Below are 15,734 nucleotides of genomic sequence, written 5' to 3' on the forward strand. Positions count from 1 at the left end.
CATTCGGGTCGAGCCATGATTGTTCGGGCGCGTTGTTTGGGTTCAGCGAATGCTTGGATTTTGTGAAGGGCGGGGCGAACGGGGCCGAATCGGGATTGTTGCTCCGAGCTCGATCACGTGCTGAGCCGGAGCGTCACGTGCCTCTGCGAGGCCATACGAGAAGGGGCAAGGCTAGGCGTACCTGTGAACGTTACCAAAGCTCTCGCTTTGCTCTCGCTTTGTGGGCTCTCCCACACGCCAATAGTCCCCTGTTACAAAAGTAAGAGGTGTATTTTTTTTATGGTCCAATGTCATATAAACAAATTGCTTTCATGAGAAAAAATAAGTAAAATAAGATTTCTTCGTACTCATTTTTTTTTCATTTTTTTGGCGCATAAGAATGGTTCATATTTTGTAATTTTTTTAATTTTTGTTATCTTTTTGTTGTTAAATTGTATGTGTACTGAAATTAGGGTTTCGTGGATTGTAGCGCAGCATCGCGGGGGAAAGCGAAGATAGATTTGGAGTCAATGAGAGGAAAGAAGTGGTAGGTTTGGAGAGATCTGTAGGGAATCAACGTGGCTGTGACGAAAAAGGAGCTCGACGTTGATAATGGCGGCAAAGGTAATGTGGAGATGGGGATTCGTCTCCCCGATGTCGGTAGTACGGTCAAAATGCGTATGGAGTAATAATTCTATTGCTGCTTATTTTATTACTATTTTTTATAATTTATTTACTGAAATTATAAATTTTGTTACATTTGTACGTATATTTGTTTCATATTTTTTATTTGTATATATGTTAATATATATTATCTTTATTTATTAATGTCTTATGGTAATTCAAAAAATTTAAAATTTTTACTTTGTGAATCTTCTGTCTTCTATAGCATCAGCCCGCCGCAATGCGCGGGTAACTTCACTAGTGATATCTAAAATTAAATAAAATAGAGTGTATCCCTACATAATCATAGAAACATTTTGAGTTTTATTTATGTTCCACAAAAGATGATCCCTGGGAACAAATACAAAAACAGAAAGCAAAACAGAACAAAGCCCAATATACCAACTAGCTAGAACTACACGTGTAGTACGAAAGCACACAAACATGCAAAAGCACACAAACAAGCAAAAGCCCAATATATTAACTAGACTTCCATCCTCTAGCTAGCTAGACATGCTCTCCATCGTGCTCGTTCTTCTCCGGGGAGCGCTTCTCGACGCGTGCGTGGTAAAGCAGAGCCCACAGATGCGTGATGAATTCGCCTCCTTCCTCTAGCTTGCTCGCGTGCGCCATGGCGTCCTTCGACGGGGCGAGGAACAAGATCAGCTCAGCCCAGAATCTCTCCAGAAGTTTCCAGCGTTCTGCATCTTCTTTTACGTGGTTCATCAATTGCCTGCCAAGTTTGACACCCTTGGAAATTATAGCCGCATCGGAATACTTGATATTCACCACGCCGTCGTAAGTGATTTTCCTGCATATTCCACGAGGAGGGCAAGCTTCGCAGGCTTCGGCAAACATCTGCTTAAACATAATCTTGCTCGAATGACCGTGGATCGGAAGAAACTTGGGAGCGAAGACTACCAAGTAAGCACAATACTTCGATAAGCTATTGGCTACAGTCGCGCTAGATTCGAGCTCACTACGTAGGCCTTCGCCTTTTTCCTTCTTCGGAGGCAACTTCATCTCACATAAGGCAGTCGCGATGTGCCAGATCATGATCGTGTGCATGTGGGTGTGCTCGTCTGCGTGAGCATGATCTCCGACTCCGCATGCCCAACCCAGCTGATCCTTGTGACCGAGCTCTGCCAACGTCGTGATACCGTTCGTAAGCACTACACTTTCCGACGCCAGTAACTTCTTCAGAGAAAGAAATATCGCTTTCTTCACCTCGGCTTTCAATCGTATGGGTTTTTCCTTCCTTAATCTTTGATTCAGCTTCCNTCTTCACCTCGGCTTTCAATTGTATGGGTTTTTCCTTTCTAAATCTTTGATTCGGCTTCCTCGATGTTCCCGGGAGACAATACACTAGCAAATAACAGCATCTAGAGCAAGTACAACAAGAATTTAGGCTATTTAGCAATGAGAATTGCTCTAGTTTCTCGTATAATGATCTGCAAGAAAGATTTCGCCAGAGGATGACCCGCAATATCTTGTCGACGTGGTACCGATCGAAGGCCAGGTGATAATTCACGTACTTACAAATCAGTATAACTTTGCCCCAGTCAGAGAAGAGGTAACTGATGAATTCCCATATCTCCGCAAGGATGAGCAAGCTTACGAGCACCTTGGTTATGGGATGTTCGGCGTGTTTTTTGAGATCTATCCTCATCGCAATCCAAATAGACATTGCGATCGTTGCGTAGAGAACGAAATTGCAAATCAGAATCCAAGGATTGGAGGCTACAGGGTGCTTGGTATGGAAGAGGTCTCGGAGAAATCCGAGCTCCGATTTGACCACCTCGAAGGCCCGCTTTCCGTCGTCGTCCTCCGAGAGAAGCCCGTCGCGGACCAATGCGCGGCTCTTGCTTTCGTCTTCTACTTGAGGATAGCCGTCAAACCTGTTGAACATATATAATATCAAAACACTGTTCTCTGACAGCTTAAACTTTTTCAATAACTGATCGGTCGTTGTCGTTGGACGAACCTCATCTTGATCAGCTTGAACAAGGCGAAGGAAAGGCACATGTCTCTGTACCGACCTCTGCTGCTGCCCTTGAATAACCTTCCCTCGCACCTCCAAACATCCTCGATGGTGGTGACCGCCGCGTCGTTCCTCAACTTCGGCTCGTAGCTCGGGGGTTCTGGTTCGGCCTGCTGCTCCTCGCCGATCACGAGATACTTATATCCCTTCATATTCGAGGGAACGAACAGTGCGCCTTGCTCGTGCTCGTGTTTCATGTACACCGCCACTAGTTTCGTGTTCGCCGTTCCGTAGGATTTCTCAGCAGCCCGGAAGCTGAAGATCCTTCCGACGATCTTCAGGATGGACAGGCCCCAGATTGTGAAGAGGATCTTCGAGATCTTTGAGTTCACTGAGCGCTCTGAGCTCTCTGAGCTATAATCCGTTGCACCAAGGAAAATAACAAGCAAAACAAGCACGACGCTGTTATTCTCGAGTTGCGTCCTCTCGTGTGCCAGCATTGCCTCTTTCTTGTTGTGGCCGTAAAGGCTGTAGCCGAGGACAGAGTAGAAGCAATCTGATGGAATAGTAATGGGTTAATTTTGTGAGTACTCTTCTTCTACCCCTAATTTCATAAATATTTTTAAAATAATTATCGATATTAAAAAAAACCTTTTTAATTTTAAGAAAGTATCCAAATTATTCTTATTAATTATCTACGTTTAAAATTTGACTGCTTGTCCGTTTCGCTCATAAGAGAGCATTCTAGGATTTAAAGTACTAGGCTTGTATGGTTTTAGTGATTTTTTAGAGCTTTAGAATTTTAAGGTATTTAAGGGTTTTAGGGTTTTAGGAGTTAGGGTTTAGGACCGCCGGCACGAAAATTTAATTAGCGAGTGTCTGCAAATTAATTTCACGTGTCTTTCTAGCCAAAATATAATTTAAAATATAAGCTAAAAATAAATTTGAAGTATAGAAACTAAACAGTATATAAAAATCTTGAATAAATCTAAACAGTATAGTACAATTTAAAATTACGACTAAATAAATATAGAATGTACAACTTAAAATATAAATTTAAAATAAATTGTCTGCCGTGAACGAACCGGTCCTGCTGTAGGTATTTCTAAGACGAGTGGTCATTCATGGTACAGATTAAATTTATTTAAATTTTATTTTAAAATCAGGATTATAGGTTCATGTCTTGCAACAGACTCAAGAATCTGCTGTTAATTATCTCACACTTTCAATGTTAAAAACCCTCGATTAAGAGACCAAATGTAAATGCTAATAGTAAAAGAGACCAAACAGACAAATAAAATTTTATTAATATAATTTACCATGTACATGGCTTAACATGAGCATTCCCCCACTATACATAGATTTTATAAAACTAAATACTCACTTTATAGATTTGACGGTCAATTGGAATCAGATTGCTCAGTTTAATGAAATGGTGGTCGTTTGAAATAGGTTGAAATTGAGTTTAATTTTAATTTGCTCAGTTTAACGGCTTGGCGGTCGAAAAGAGTTTGATATGATTTGCTCAGTTTAACAACTTGGTGGTCAAAAGGGGTTTGAAATTGATTCGCTCAGTTTAGCGACTTGGCGGTTAAAAGGGTTTGATATTAGTTTGCTTAGTTTAACGACTTGGCGGTCAAAAAGGGTTTGATTTGATTGCTCAGATTAACGACTTGGCGGTCAAATGTTCAGTTTAATAACTTAATAGTCATTTGTTCAGTTTAACGACTTGATGGTCATATCTGAACTTGATTTGCCCAGTCTAGCGATTTGGCGGTCAATTGAAATTGAGATGCTTAGTTTAGTGACATGGCGGTTGGTTTGAGTTGTGGTGCCCAGTTTAATGATATGGCGATCGACTTTAAGTTGAGTTGCTAAGTTTAATGACATGACGGTGGGTTTGAGTTTTGGTGCTCAGTTTACCAATATAGCGGTCAGATTTGATTTGAGGTGCTTAGTTTAATGATATGGGGGTCGGTTTGAGTTTTCGTACTCAATTTACCGACATGGCGGTCGGATTGAGTTTGAGGTGCTCAGTTTAATGATATGGCAGTCAGTTTGAGTTTTGGTGCTCAGTTTACCGACATGACGGTCGGATTGAGTTTTGGTGCTCAGTTTACCGACATAGTAGTCGGATTGAGTTTGAGATGCTCAGTTTAATGACATGACGGTCGATTTGAGTTAAGTTACTCAATTTTGCGATGTAACGATCGGCTTGAGTTGAGTGTCTCAGTTTAACGACATGGCGGTCGGCTTGACGTTGAGGTGCTCAGTTTAACGATATGGTGGTCGGTTTGAAGTTGAGGTGCTCAGTTCAACGACATGACGGTCGGCTTGAGATTGAGGTGCTCGGTTTAACGACATGGCGTTAGGCTTGAAGTCGAGATGCTCAATTTAACGACATGGTGGTCGGCATGAGTGGAGTCGCTCAGTTTAACGACATGGCGGTCGGTTTGAGTTGAGTCGCTCAGTTTAACGACATGGCGGTCGGCTTGAGTTGACTCGCTCAGTTTAACGACGTGGCGGTCGGCTTGAGTTGAGTTACTCAGTTTAACGACATGGCGGTTGTTTGATTTTTGGGTTTAGTTTAACGACTTTACAGTCGTTTGGATTTGGTTGTTTAGGTTAGCGACTTTGCGGTCGTTTGATTTTGGGTTTAGTTTAACGATGTTGCGGTCGTTTGATTTTGGGTTTAGTTTAACGACTTTACGGTCGTTTGGATTTGGTTGTTTAGTTTAACGACTTTACGGTTATTTGAATTTGGATTGTTTAGTTTGACGACTTTGCGGTCGTTTGTTTTTTGGTTGTTTAGTTTAACGACTTTGCTGTCGTAGGTTTTATTTGTGGACTTTGGATTTTGGCATTTTTATTTGTGGACTTTGGGTTTTGGGTTTTGTTTGTGGATTTTGGATTTTCGGATTTTATTTGTGGACTTTGAATTTTGGGGTTTTGTTTGTGGACTTTGGATTTTGGGGTTTTGTTTGTGGACTTTGGATTTTGAAATTTTATTTGCGGACTTTGGGTTTTGGATTGGCTTGAACCTTTTGTATTTGATTTGAGTTGAGCCGCCTTAGGTTTTCACTTGGTTTATCCCTTTCAAGTTTGGTTTGAGTCGACCATTACGCCTTGGTTTAGGACCCGTCGAGACTTGGTTTAGGTCGAACCCTTATGATGTAGTTCGAGATCTCTTTGAATTTAATTTGCGTCAAGCCCTTATAGTTCAGCTCAACTTGGACTCTCTTATACTTCAGTTTGGTTCGGATCGAACCTTTATGATTTGGTTTGAGACTGATCTGTATTTGATTCGGGTTGAGCTCTTGTGGTTCGCCTTGGCTTAAAACCTTTTTGCATTTGATTTGGGCCGAATTATTTATTGCTCTCTCCGAGTTTGCTTTAGATTGAACCGGTTTATGTTTGAATTGGCTTGCTGCAATCCTCATATGGTTTGGTTTGAGTTGAGCTTGTCCTCTGATTTTGATTTGGGATCTAATTGGTTCATGGTCCGACTGTGAGTTCGGTTGGCTCAGCTTGAATCTCATATGGTTCAGTTTGGATTGAACCAGCTTGCACTTCGGTTTGGCTTGGTTTGAACCTTCTATAGTTTTGTTTGGTTTGAACCGACTTCGAATCAAGTTGAGGTAGTTCGGCTCAAATTAGCTCGGCTCGGATCTCCCATACATCTGTTTGAGTTGAACCCGACTTATGGTTTGGTTTGGTTTAACTCGATCTTCATGTAGTTGGGTTCAGATCGGATCTACTTCGGTTCGAGTTGAATCTTCTCTGGTTCAGTTCAAATAAGATCCACTTCGGTTCAAGTCAAATCCTTTGTGGTTCGGTTCAGATCGGATCCACTTTGGTTTAAGTTGGATCCTTTATGTTTCGGTTCGGATCGGATCCACTTTAGGTTGAGTCGAATCCTTTATGGTTCGGTTTGAATCGGATCCACTTCGGTTCGAGTTCAATCCTTCATAGTTTGGTTCGGATTGGACTCACTTCAGTTCAAGTCGAATTCTTTTGTAGTTCGGTTCAGATCAGATTCACTTCGGTTTGAGTCAAATCCTTTGCAGTTCAGTTCAGATCGGATCCACTTTGGTTCAAATTGAATCCTTTATGGTTCGTTTTGGACTAGATCCACTTGGGTTCAAGCCAAATCCTTCATGGTTTGGTCCGGATCGAACTCATTTCAGTTCAAGTCGAATTCTTGATGGTTGGGTTTAGACTGGATCCGCTTCGGTTCGAATCCAATCCTTTATGGTTCGGTTTGGATTGGATCTACTTTGGTTCAAGTCGAATTCTTTATAGTTCGGTTCAGATCGAATCCGCTTAAGTTCGAGTCGAATCCTTTATGGTTTGGTTCGGATCAGATCTATTTCGGATCGAGTCGAATCCTTTATAGTTCGGTTCAGATTGGATCTACTTCGGATCGAGTCGAATCCTTTATGATTCGATTCGGATCAGATCCACTTCAATTTGAGTCGAATCCTTTATGGTTCGGTTCGTATCGGATCCACTTCGGTTCGGGTGGAATCCTTTATGGTTCGGTTCGGATCAGATCCACTTCGGTTTGAGTCGAATTCTTTATAGTTGGGTTTAGACTGGATCTGCTTCGGTTCGAATCCAATCCTTTATGGTTCGGTTCGGATCGGATCCACTTTGATTCGAGTCGAATCCTTTATTGTTCGGTTCGTATCGGATTCACTTCGGTTCAGGTCGAATCCTTTATGGTTCGGTTCGGATCGGATCCACTTTGGTTTGAGTCGAATTCTTTATGGCTGGATTTAGACTGGATCTGCTTTAGTTCGAATCCAATCCTTTATGGTTTGGTTCGGATTAGATCCACTTTGGTTCAAGTTGAATCCTTTATGATTCGGTTTAGGCTGAACCAGCTTGTAATTGGTTCGGCTTGGCTAGGCTTGAACCTCCTGTGCTTCTGTTTGAGTTGAACCTGACATATGGTTTGGTTCGGCTTGACTTGGAACCCTTTTGTGGTTCAGTTCGATTTGAACTGGCTCGTGGTTCGGCTCTACCGATTCTCACGTGGTTCAATTTAAGTTGAACCAACTTGTAGTTCGGTTTAGGTAGAACCGGTTCATTATTTAGTTTGGTTCAAAGTCTTGAGTCTCAGTTCGATTTGAGTTGAAACACTTAGGCTTGGTCCACTGTTATGAGTTTGGTTCACCATTTTATACTTGGTTCACCAACTTAGTCTTTAATTTATTTTTTGATCCATGATCAGCAGACCCGTTGTTGACTTGGGTTTGGTTTGGTTTGAATGTCATCTCCAAGCCGGTTTGATTCAGGCTTGGCTCCAACTTATTTATTTTCTCCCTCTTTTTATAAGTTCAAATTGAACTCATGATTATATTGCCTTCGGTTCAAATTAAATATTTATGTAGTTGATTTGGTTTAACCAAACTGAACCCGGGTCAAGCCTACCACGAAGATGACGATCCAATTTAATGAGCCGAACTTGGGTCAAGTCCATCACGAAGATGACGACCCGGTTTGAGTCAAATTGGATCTAGCCTATCACGAAGATGGCGATTTGATCAAATATGTGTCTATCACGAAGATGACAATGTGGTTGAATCGAACCGTGCCTATCACGAAGAGGGCATGTGGTTCAAGTCGAATCGCGCCTATCACGAAGATGGCGAATAATTCAAACAATGGCTATCACAAAGATGGCAAATCAAAATATGTTCATCATTTTTTAATTATTATTTTATTTATTTTTATTTTTTTTATTTGTCCAAATGCGTGGGTTTGATCGTGTCGAGCCTATCACGAAGATGGCCGCTCGATCAACCCTTTAACCGTGTCGAACCTATCGCGAAGATGGTCGCTCGGTATAGGAATTGGCAATGTATATGCGGGTTAGATCGTGTCGAGCCTATCACGAAGATGGCCGCTCGATCAACCCTTTAATCGTGTTGAGCCTATCACGAAAATGGCCGCTCGGTATAGAGATTAGCGATACATATGCATGGTGAAAGTGGCGATTTAATGTCGAATTGATCGGTTCGAGCCTATTGCGAAGGTGGTCATATTGATCAAATTGACAAAAAGATCGCACTTACACCATTTATATGCATACGTTACCCTTTGTCGTTGGGGAAGTAGCCATGATCGTCGTTGTCGTCATCGTCGAAATCGTCGCAGCCGTCACCATCGTGAATGTGCTTCAACTCCTTTTTGTTTTTTACTTTCTTTTTCTCTTTTTGCTTTTTTTTTTTTTGTTGGCCTGAGAGAGGGGACCCAACTCCCTCTCCCACCCCCCTCTCTCTCTCTCTCTCTCTCTCTCTCTGCGAGTATGAACCAGAGAGAGAAAGGGAGAGGCGCACCCTCTCCTTCTCCTCCTCTTTTTTTATTTATTTTTTATTTTTTTTGGAGATACCTCCTTCTTTTTTTTTTCTTTTTGAATTTTTGAATTTTTTTTATCTCAAACATAAATCTCCACTATAGAGTTTTAATAGAGTAAACAAAATTAGGACCATAGATAAATTAAATAAATCTATATGAAACAAATCTATATTATTTGTATATTTTATTAATTTGATCCGTCTAATTGATATAATTTATTAAATTGCTTTTGTTCTTTTTTTACCTTAAAAATTTTTCAGCTTTTAGTCGATTTTTAAAATTTTAGTTTCTTATTTTTTTAATTTGCAATCAACTTCCTAACTTTTTTTATTCATTTTAATTAAGTTAATATCAATAATTTAAAACTAGATTAAACTGAGTGGTTCGATCAGTCAGATCGTAATCCAGTCTATCAAGCGGTTTGGTTCAATCGTTTGAATTAAATAAGGTTAAGAACAGTTTTGAACCGTTAGAGATAATAAACATTTTAAATATAATAATATTTTAACTATTAAAGATAATAAATATATTAAATATAATTTTAAACGTAAAAATTAAAAAGATTAAGCTTTGTGGTAAAAAAAAGTTAATGATTAAGGCCCAATGGTTTAGCAATGTCAATATGTCCGATTTGGGTCGTGTTTTCGAAAGCTCGAACCCGAACCCGACTATCAATTCTAAAATTCATATCCGAACTTGACGGATATCAAAAATCAATATCCAAATCCGATACTAACCAAAAATCCAAAATTCAAATCCAAACTCGAAAACCTGAACTCAAAATAATTATTTTTCTTTATCATGTTTCCAAACATTATATTAAATCTAAAATTTTTAAAAAATAAATTCAAATATAACGTCAAACTTTATATATATTATATAATATAAAATTAATTAGGATTTAGGTCGGATTTATGGTGGGTACAGACAAAATTCATACTCGGTCCACAAAACAATCATGCTTTTTTTGGGCAACAGAGAGTGAAGAGCGATGTTAGATAATATAATGAGGGCAAAAATATTTAATTACTCTCATATCAAAAGACCCTAATATTCTTTTTTGGGATATCTAGTAATCGGTATATCTTTCAAAATGACTCTTTCAAAGTGACTTACTATTGCACGTCATAACTTAAAAAAATAAATAAATTTAAGCCGTTGAATAAACAACATCAAAAAATAAAAAGTACATAAACACTTTATATATATATATATATATATATAGAGAGAGAGAGAGAGAGAGAGAGAGAGAGAGAGAGTTATGCTAGAACTATTAGTAGCACCAAATCATTAGTGCTATTAGGTTTTTAGCTTTTGGATAAAGTAATGCGCAGTTAGGATGATAGTAATCCTCTAGAGTTGAGAGGGTAGTTGGTTGAATAGCATAATCTGACGAATGAAAATAGTCAATGAGTTGGATCTAACAGTAGAAATACTTAGAAGCACCAAATGCTTGGTGCTTTTAAAAACACCANTATATATATATATATATATATATATATAGTCCGGCTACTATACTCTTATGAGTACGATCGCTCTCGTACTCATAAGTTGTTTTCGATGATAGAGCTTCCGAATTGACGATCCACACCGTTAAACATTTCTAGAGCATTTAAAGCTTATAGAAATTAAATTTTATAAATTTTCGATTTCATTTACCTTACGATCAAAAGCTCACAAGATTGACAATTTTTAATGGTCGGTATAAGATATTTGCTAGTTTAACGGTAAAAAAGAATCGGAATAGGTTGAATTTTTGATAAAAAATTTTATTCACTATCTAAATAAAGATCAATAACTCCGATCTTAAATTGAAGGATCCGATCATCCATTTTTAGGATGTCGTTCGATTTCACCCATTCATTTTATACCCGCTTGATGGACTTTATAATGATTTCAAAAAATTACGAAATTTATTTTCTAAAAGTTTTAAATACTCTAGATCATGTTTAACGGTATGAATCGTCGATTCGAAAACCCCAACATCGAAAACAACTTATGAGTACGAAGGACTCTATACTTATAAGAGTATAGTAGCCCTACTATATATATATATATATAGAAAGAGAGAGAGAGAGAGTTGAGTTAGAATACTCTCAAAAGCACCAAGGGGGTGGTGCTTTTGAGTTTTTAACTATTGGATGGAGAGATGTCGGGTTGAGATGATGGTGGTAGGTGGTGGTAGGTGGTGATAGATAGAATAGTGTTTGATCCAAAGGGTATTAGTAATTAAGGAGTAGATCTAAGGGCTAAAAACTTAGAAGCACCAAGGGGTGATGCTTTTAAAAGTATTCTAGCTCAATTATATATATATATATAGGCTGGGGCTACTATACTCTTATGAGTATAGAACCCTTTGTACTCATAAATTTTTAACCGTTGATTGATGGGATGTGTGGTTAGGATGATGGTGGTCCCCACTTAGAATGATAGTGGTCCCCTAGGGTTGAGTGGGTAGTTGATTGAATTGTATGATCTAACGGATGAAAATGATCATAGAATAAATCTAAGGGCCGAAAACTTATGAGTATAAGGGAGCCAATATTCATAAAAGTATAGTAGCCGGACTATATATATATATATATATATATATATATATATATATATATATATATATATATATATATATAATTGCCTATATATTTTTCAAAACTTCGGAAATATTTCATTTATCTCAACTTTTTTTTTGTTTCCAAAATACCCCTACAGTTACCACCCGTCAAGTTAACCTGGGTTTAATGTGAGTTAAATATCAACCATAGTTAAAAAAAATTAAAATACTTTTTGTACCCCTAACTTAAGGGCAAATAAGAAAAGTCGGTAATGGTAGAAGGGTATATTTGAAAGGGCAAAATAGTGATTTCATAGGGATAATAGAGTTCATAAAGTCGGAAATTTTTCATTAACAGATTTTAACTTTAGGGGTATATTAGAAATAAGTTGGTACGTATAAAGGGTATTTTCAATATTAGCCTTTTAAGAGGGGTAAATCGTAAAGGCGAAAATTTCTTAGAAGTATATAAGCAATTGCCTCATATATATATATATATATATATATATATATATATATATATATATATATATATATATATAAAAGTTGGAATATTTTTAAAGGCACCAAAAGTGTAGTGCTTATAATTTTGTAGTCTTTGGATGTACTTTTTGACCATTAGAATATTTTTTTTTTTGAAAGATAGGTAGCACGCTACCCGCTTCGTTTATTTCATTTAGAAATAAATTTAGCTAGAAATGTGAATCAATTAGGATTCGAACTTGGGTTTCGGATACCAACCACCTAGCCTTTTGCCGCTTGCTCTAGGATGGTCGGTTGATTATTAGAATATTAATAGTCAATAATAGTTATTCCTAAAGGGGCTACCATAGTGCATGATTAAAAAATTATTAGGATCGATCTAATTGCCCAAAAAAGTTTATAGTATAAATACTTGGCGGCTTCTAAAAGCACCCGGCCGAACTTTATATGTAAGATATATAGAAGATTGTGTTAAGTTTGGTTCGTTATGTATTTTCTTTAAAAAAAAAATTTTGGGTGAGAACTATAATTAATCAGTCGTTTCGTTTCGGTGTTACCGTAGGTGGCGAACAGCAGCACCGTCCAGGTGATGGGCGACACAAGTAGGAAGGCGAAGCGGCCGAGCCAGTAATAGAGGGTGTCGCTGACGATGTCCAGGAAGAACTTCAGCGTCCCGCTACGGTGCCAGAGCTTGTGCCTCGTTGCCGCGACCAGGAAGCCAAGGAGCAGGCTGGCGGCTATGCCGATCACAGCGATTTCGAAGATGTTTTCCCAGTCTTGCGGCTTCAGACACACGGCGCGCTGAACTTTAATTTTCCAACCTAGTGTAAAACTGTGGCAGTCCAGAGTGTTGTCGGTACTCGACGGCGCCGGAGAGCTCGACGACATGGCTCCTCAAACTAGCTAGCTCAGTTCTTTTCTTTTTTTTTTTTCTTTTTTTTTTTTTTAAGTATAAAAAAAAAAAAACCCTGAAGTGAAGTCTAAGGATGTATATATGCTGATAGTTGAGGATTGTTGCGGCTCGACCGCATGACTTTATACAGAAAAGTAGAATTTCTTAACAGCATCAGAAATTACTCCCTGAACCTAGTCCACAATTGGCTCGCGACGACTTGCACTTTTCACTGACATTTCTCAATGGCCGTAAACCCCATGCCCAAAAATAATCACCTCGCAGATACGGCCATGCTAAAGCCCACAAGCTATGAAAGTTTTGGTAATATCTACAAACCTCTCATTCAAGATCCTTTCCGATTTAACCCCATTCGTTTTTATTTTTAAGTTAAAAAAAAGAGAGTAAATTTGGCTTCTAGATAGCAATATAGAATTTCCATCCAAAATAGATTGTTGTAGACCTAGCACTATTCTATAAACCTAGTGTTGCTAGCTCTATAGTAAACCTAAATGGAATATTGGAGACCTACCGTCACAAATTTGATGAGCACGCACAACTTCAAATGGAGGCGGTTGGAATTAGAATGTGGAATTCTATTCCCACATGAGTAATCAACTTTAGGTAATTAGCTGGGAGGTGTTTGGTCTCTTAAGTTTTGTTTGATTCGAGTATAAATAAAAATTGCTTATTTAAGAGATAGGTATAAACAAGAACTAAAGTAAATTTTTGTTTGGATGAAAACTGGGGTACAAATAGGAACTAGAAAAATAGAATTTGGATTGTTAGATTGAACTAGCAAAAATAAAAATAATTATAATTTTAAATTAAAAATATTTTTATCTAATTAATGAACATGAGAAATGATTCGGTACTTTAAAAAAAAATAAAAAAGATCTTAACCGTTGATTAATAGAGGGTAAAAATGTAACTTTAATACTTAGCAGGTAAAAGAATTATTTTATTCAAGGTTAGTTTGGTAATTAAATAATACAATATTTAAAGAAACTTTTAATTGAGGTCCTAAATTTATGCATTAATTAGCACTAATTTAGAAAATTAATTGATTAACCAAATTTATGCAATTATTAGGCATTAATTTAGGAATCTACTTTAAATGTTTTAGTGTTTCTCAAATTATGCATTAATTTAAATTATAGAAATTTTAGAAATAGTTTTATTTCTAAATACGATGAATTTAAATTTTAAAAATTAAATACTTAAAATTTAAAAGTGAAATTTAAATTAGAGGAATTTCATATTACTATTTAAAAACTAAATTTCTACCAAGAATCCTTAAAAATACACGTTTATGTCGCCACCCAGTTTTTTAAAACAGTAATGCATAAAAAAAAAAAAAAAACCCCCTTCTTTTTAAAGCAGTAAGATTTTCCGTACAACTTAATGTCTCTGCAGGAATTTCATATTACGATATTATTAAATTTAAACTCAATGATTTTAATAAAACCTAGATTGAACCGTCTTAAGTGTTGATTGATCCAGACTTTGACCTCATCTCTATCAGAATCTGATTTTAACCTATCGAACCGAGTACAAATTAGAACAATTTGGAACCGAGTAAAGATAATAAAATATTTTAGAAAACAGAATGATAATTTACACTGTTAGAGCTAATAAAATATTTAAATATAATCTTTAAACAGTATAATATGTAAAGATTAGGGAATTATTATGGTGAGAAAAAAATAGTTAGTGTTTTGAATTCGAATCTACTAACAATCACAAAACTTATGAGCTGACAACAAAAATACATATGTTGTTACCGGGACCACTTTTTAAGACCCGACGCTTTATTCTAGCGTCTCTTAAGGTACCTTGCATATATAGCCGACGCCTCATGATTAACGTCGCCAATGACCAGTATACTTGACGACGCTTTCAAAGCGTCGTAAGTTAATTTAAATTATTTTTTCTAATTATTTTTGAATTAGGGTGTTTAATCTTAGCTTATTTTTGAATTCCTTCGCGTGAACTAATACAATATAAGAGCCTCTCAACAATATAATATAAATACTATATATTTAATTTATTATTTTATCAGTTAAAAAATAAACAGGACATGTCACACTGGGCGTCAACAGGACACGCATGTGAAACAAACTTATTTAATATTAATTAGTTTAATACTTGATGAAAGGTCACAATACATAAAGATACAAAAACCATGCATGTGAACCTCTTCATCCACCCGCTGGGTGAACAAGGACAATTGCGAACCTCTTCATACAACCCACGGCCCCATCATCATCACTCACTCCGATGTACCTGATTATGAAAAATTGCTCATAAATCATTTGTGGTATTATAATAATTTTATATTTTATATTATTTATATTATTAATAAATTATATATTTAAAAGATATTCTTTTTGCTCACTCGCATCGACAGACCAAGGAGAAAGCGGAAAGTCCGTTGCGCGCGCAACCCGCTCCGCTCCGCGCGAGAAGCGGAAGACGTTGCGCTCACCGTGCCGGAAGTTAACCAGCTGCATGCTGATCATTAGGAGGTAGCTAATTAATAACATAAGGTATAATTGAACGTTGGGACACATCCACGTTACTTGATAACACTTAGCCATCATCTATAAAATGCATATTGGAGAGACATATCATAAATTATGAGAGCGTACTATATTTATATATAGAGGAAATACAATTCGCGAAGCACTATCATAAGATCATATTGGACTATTATAAATATGCTCACAATATATACTCATATATATATTTACTTTCGTCTTACGGTGTAAATGAAAGAAGCTCACCCGTCCCATATCCATAACTCCAGCGTATCGTGCTCC

The 15,734-nt window shown here is 37.3% G+C and overlaps 1 protein-coding gene across 1 annotated transcript; it reads right to left on the reverse strand.

The window, feature by feature from the left end:
• On the reverse strand, nt 944–12,970 carry LOC109714827. The gene is made up of 4 exons (XM_020239535.1): nt 12,578–12,970; nt 2,627–3,179; nt 1,980–2,540; nt 944–1,924 (listed from the first exon to the last, which is right to left on the reverse strand). Exons 1-4 carry the CDS (start codon nt 12,906–12,908, stop codon nt 1,150–1,152), a joined length of 2,220 nt encoding a protein of 739 aa, XP_020095124.1. The 5' UTR covers nt 12,909–12,970; the 3' UTR covers nt 944–1,149.

This window comes from Ananas comosus, linkage group 9, assembly GCF_001540865.1.
Source record: "Ananas comosus cultivar F153 linkage group 9, ASM154086v1, whole genome shotgun sequence".
NCBI classification, from domain to species: domain Eukaryota; kingdom Viridiplantae; phylum Streptophyta; class Magnoliopsida; order Poales; family Bromeliaceae; genus Ananas; species Ananas comosus.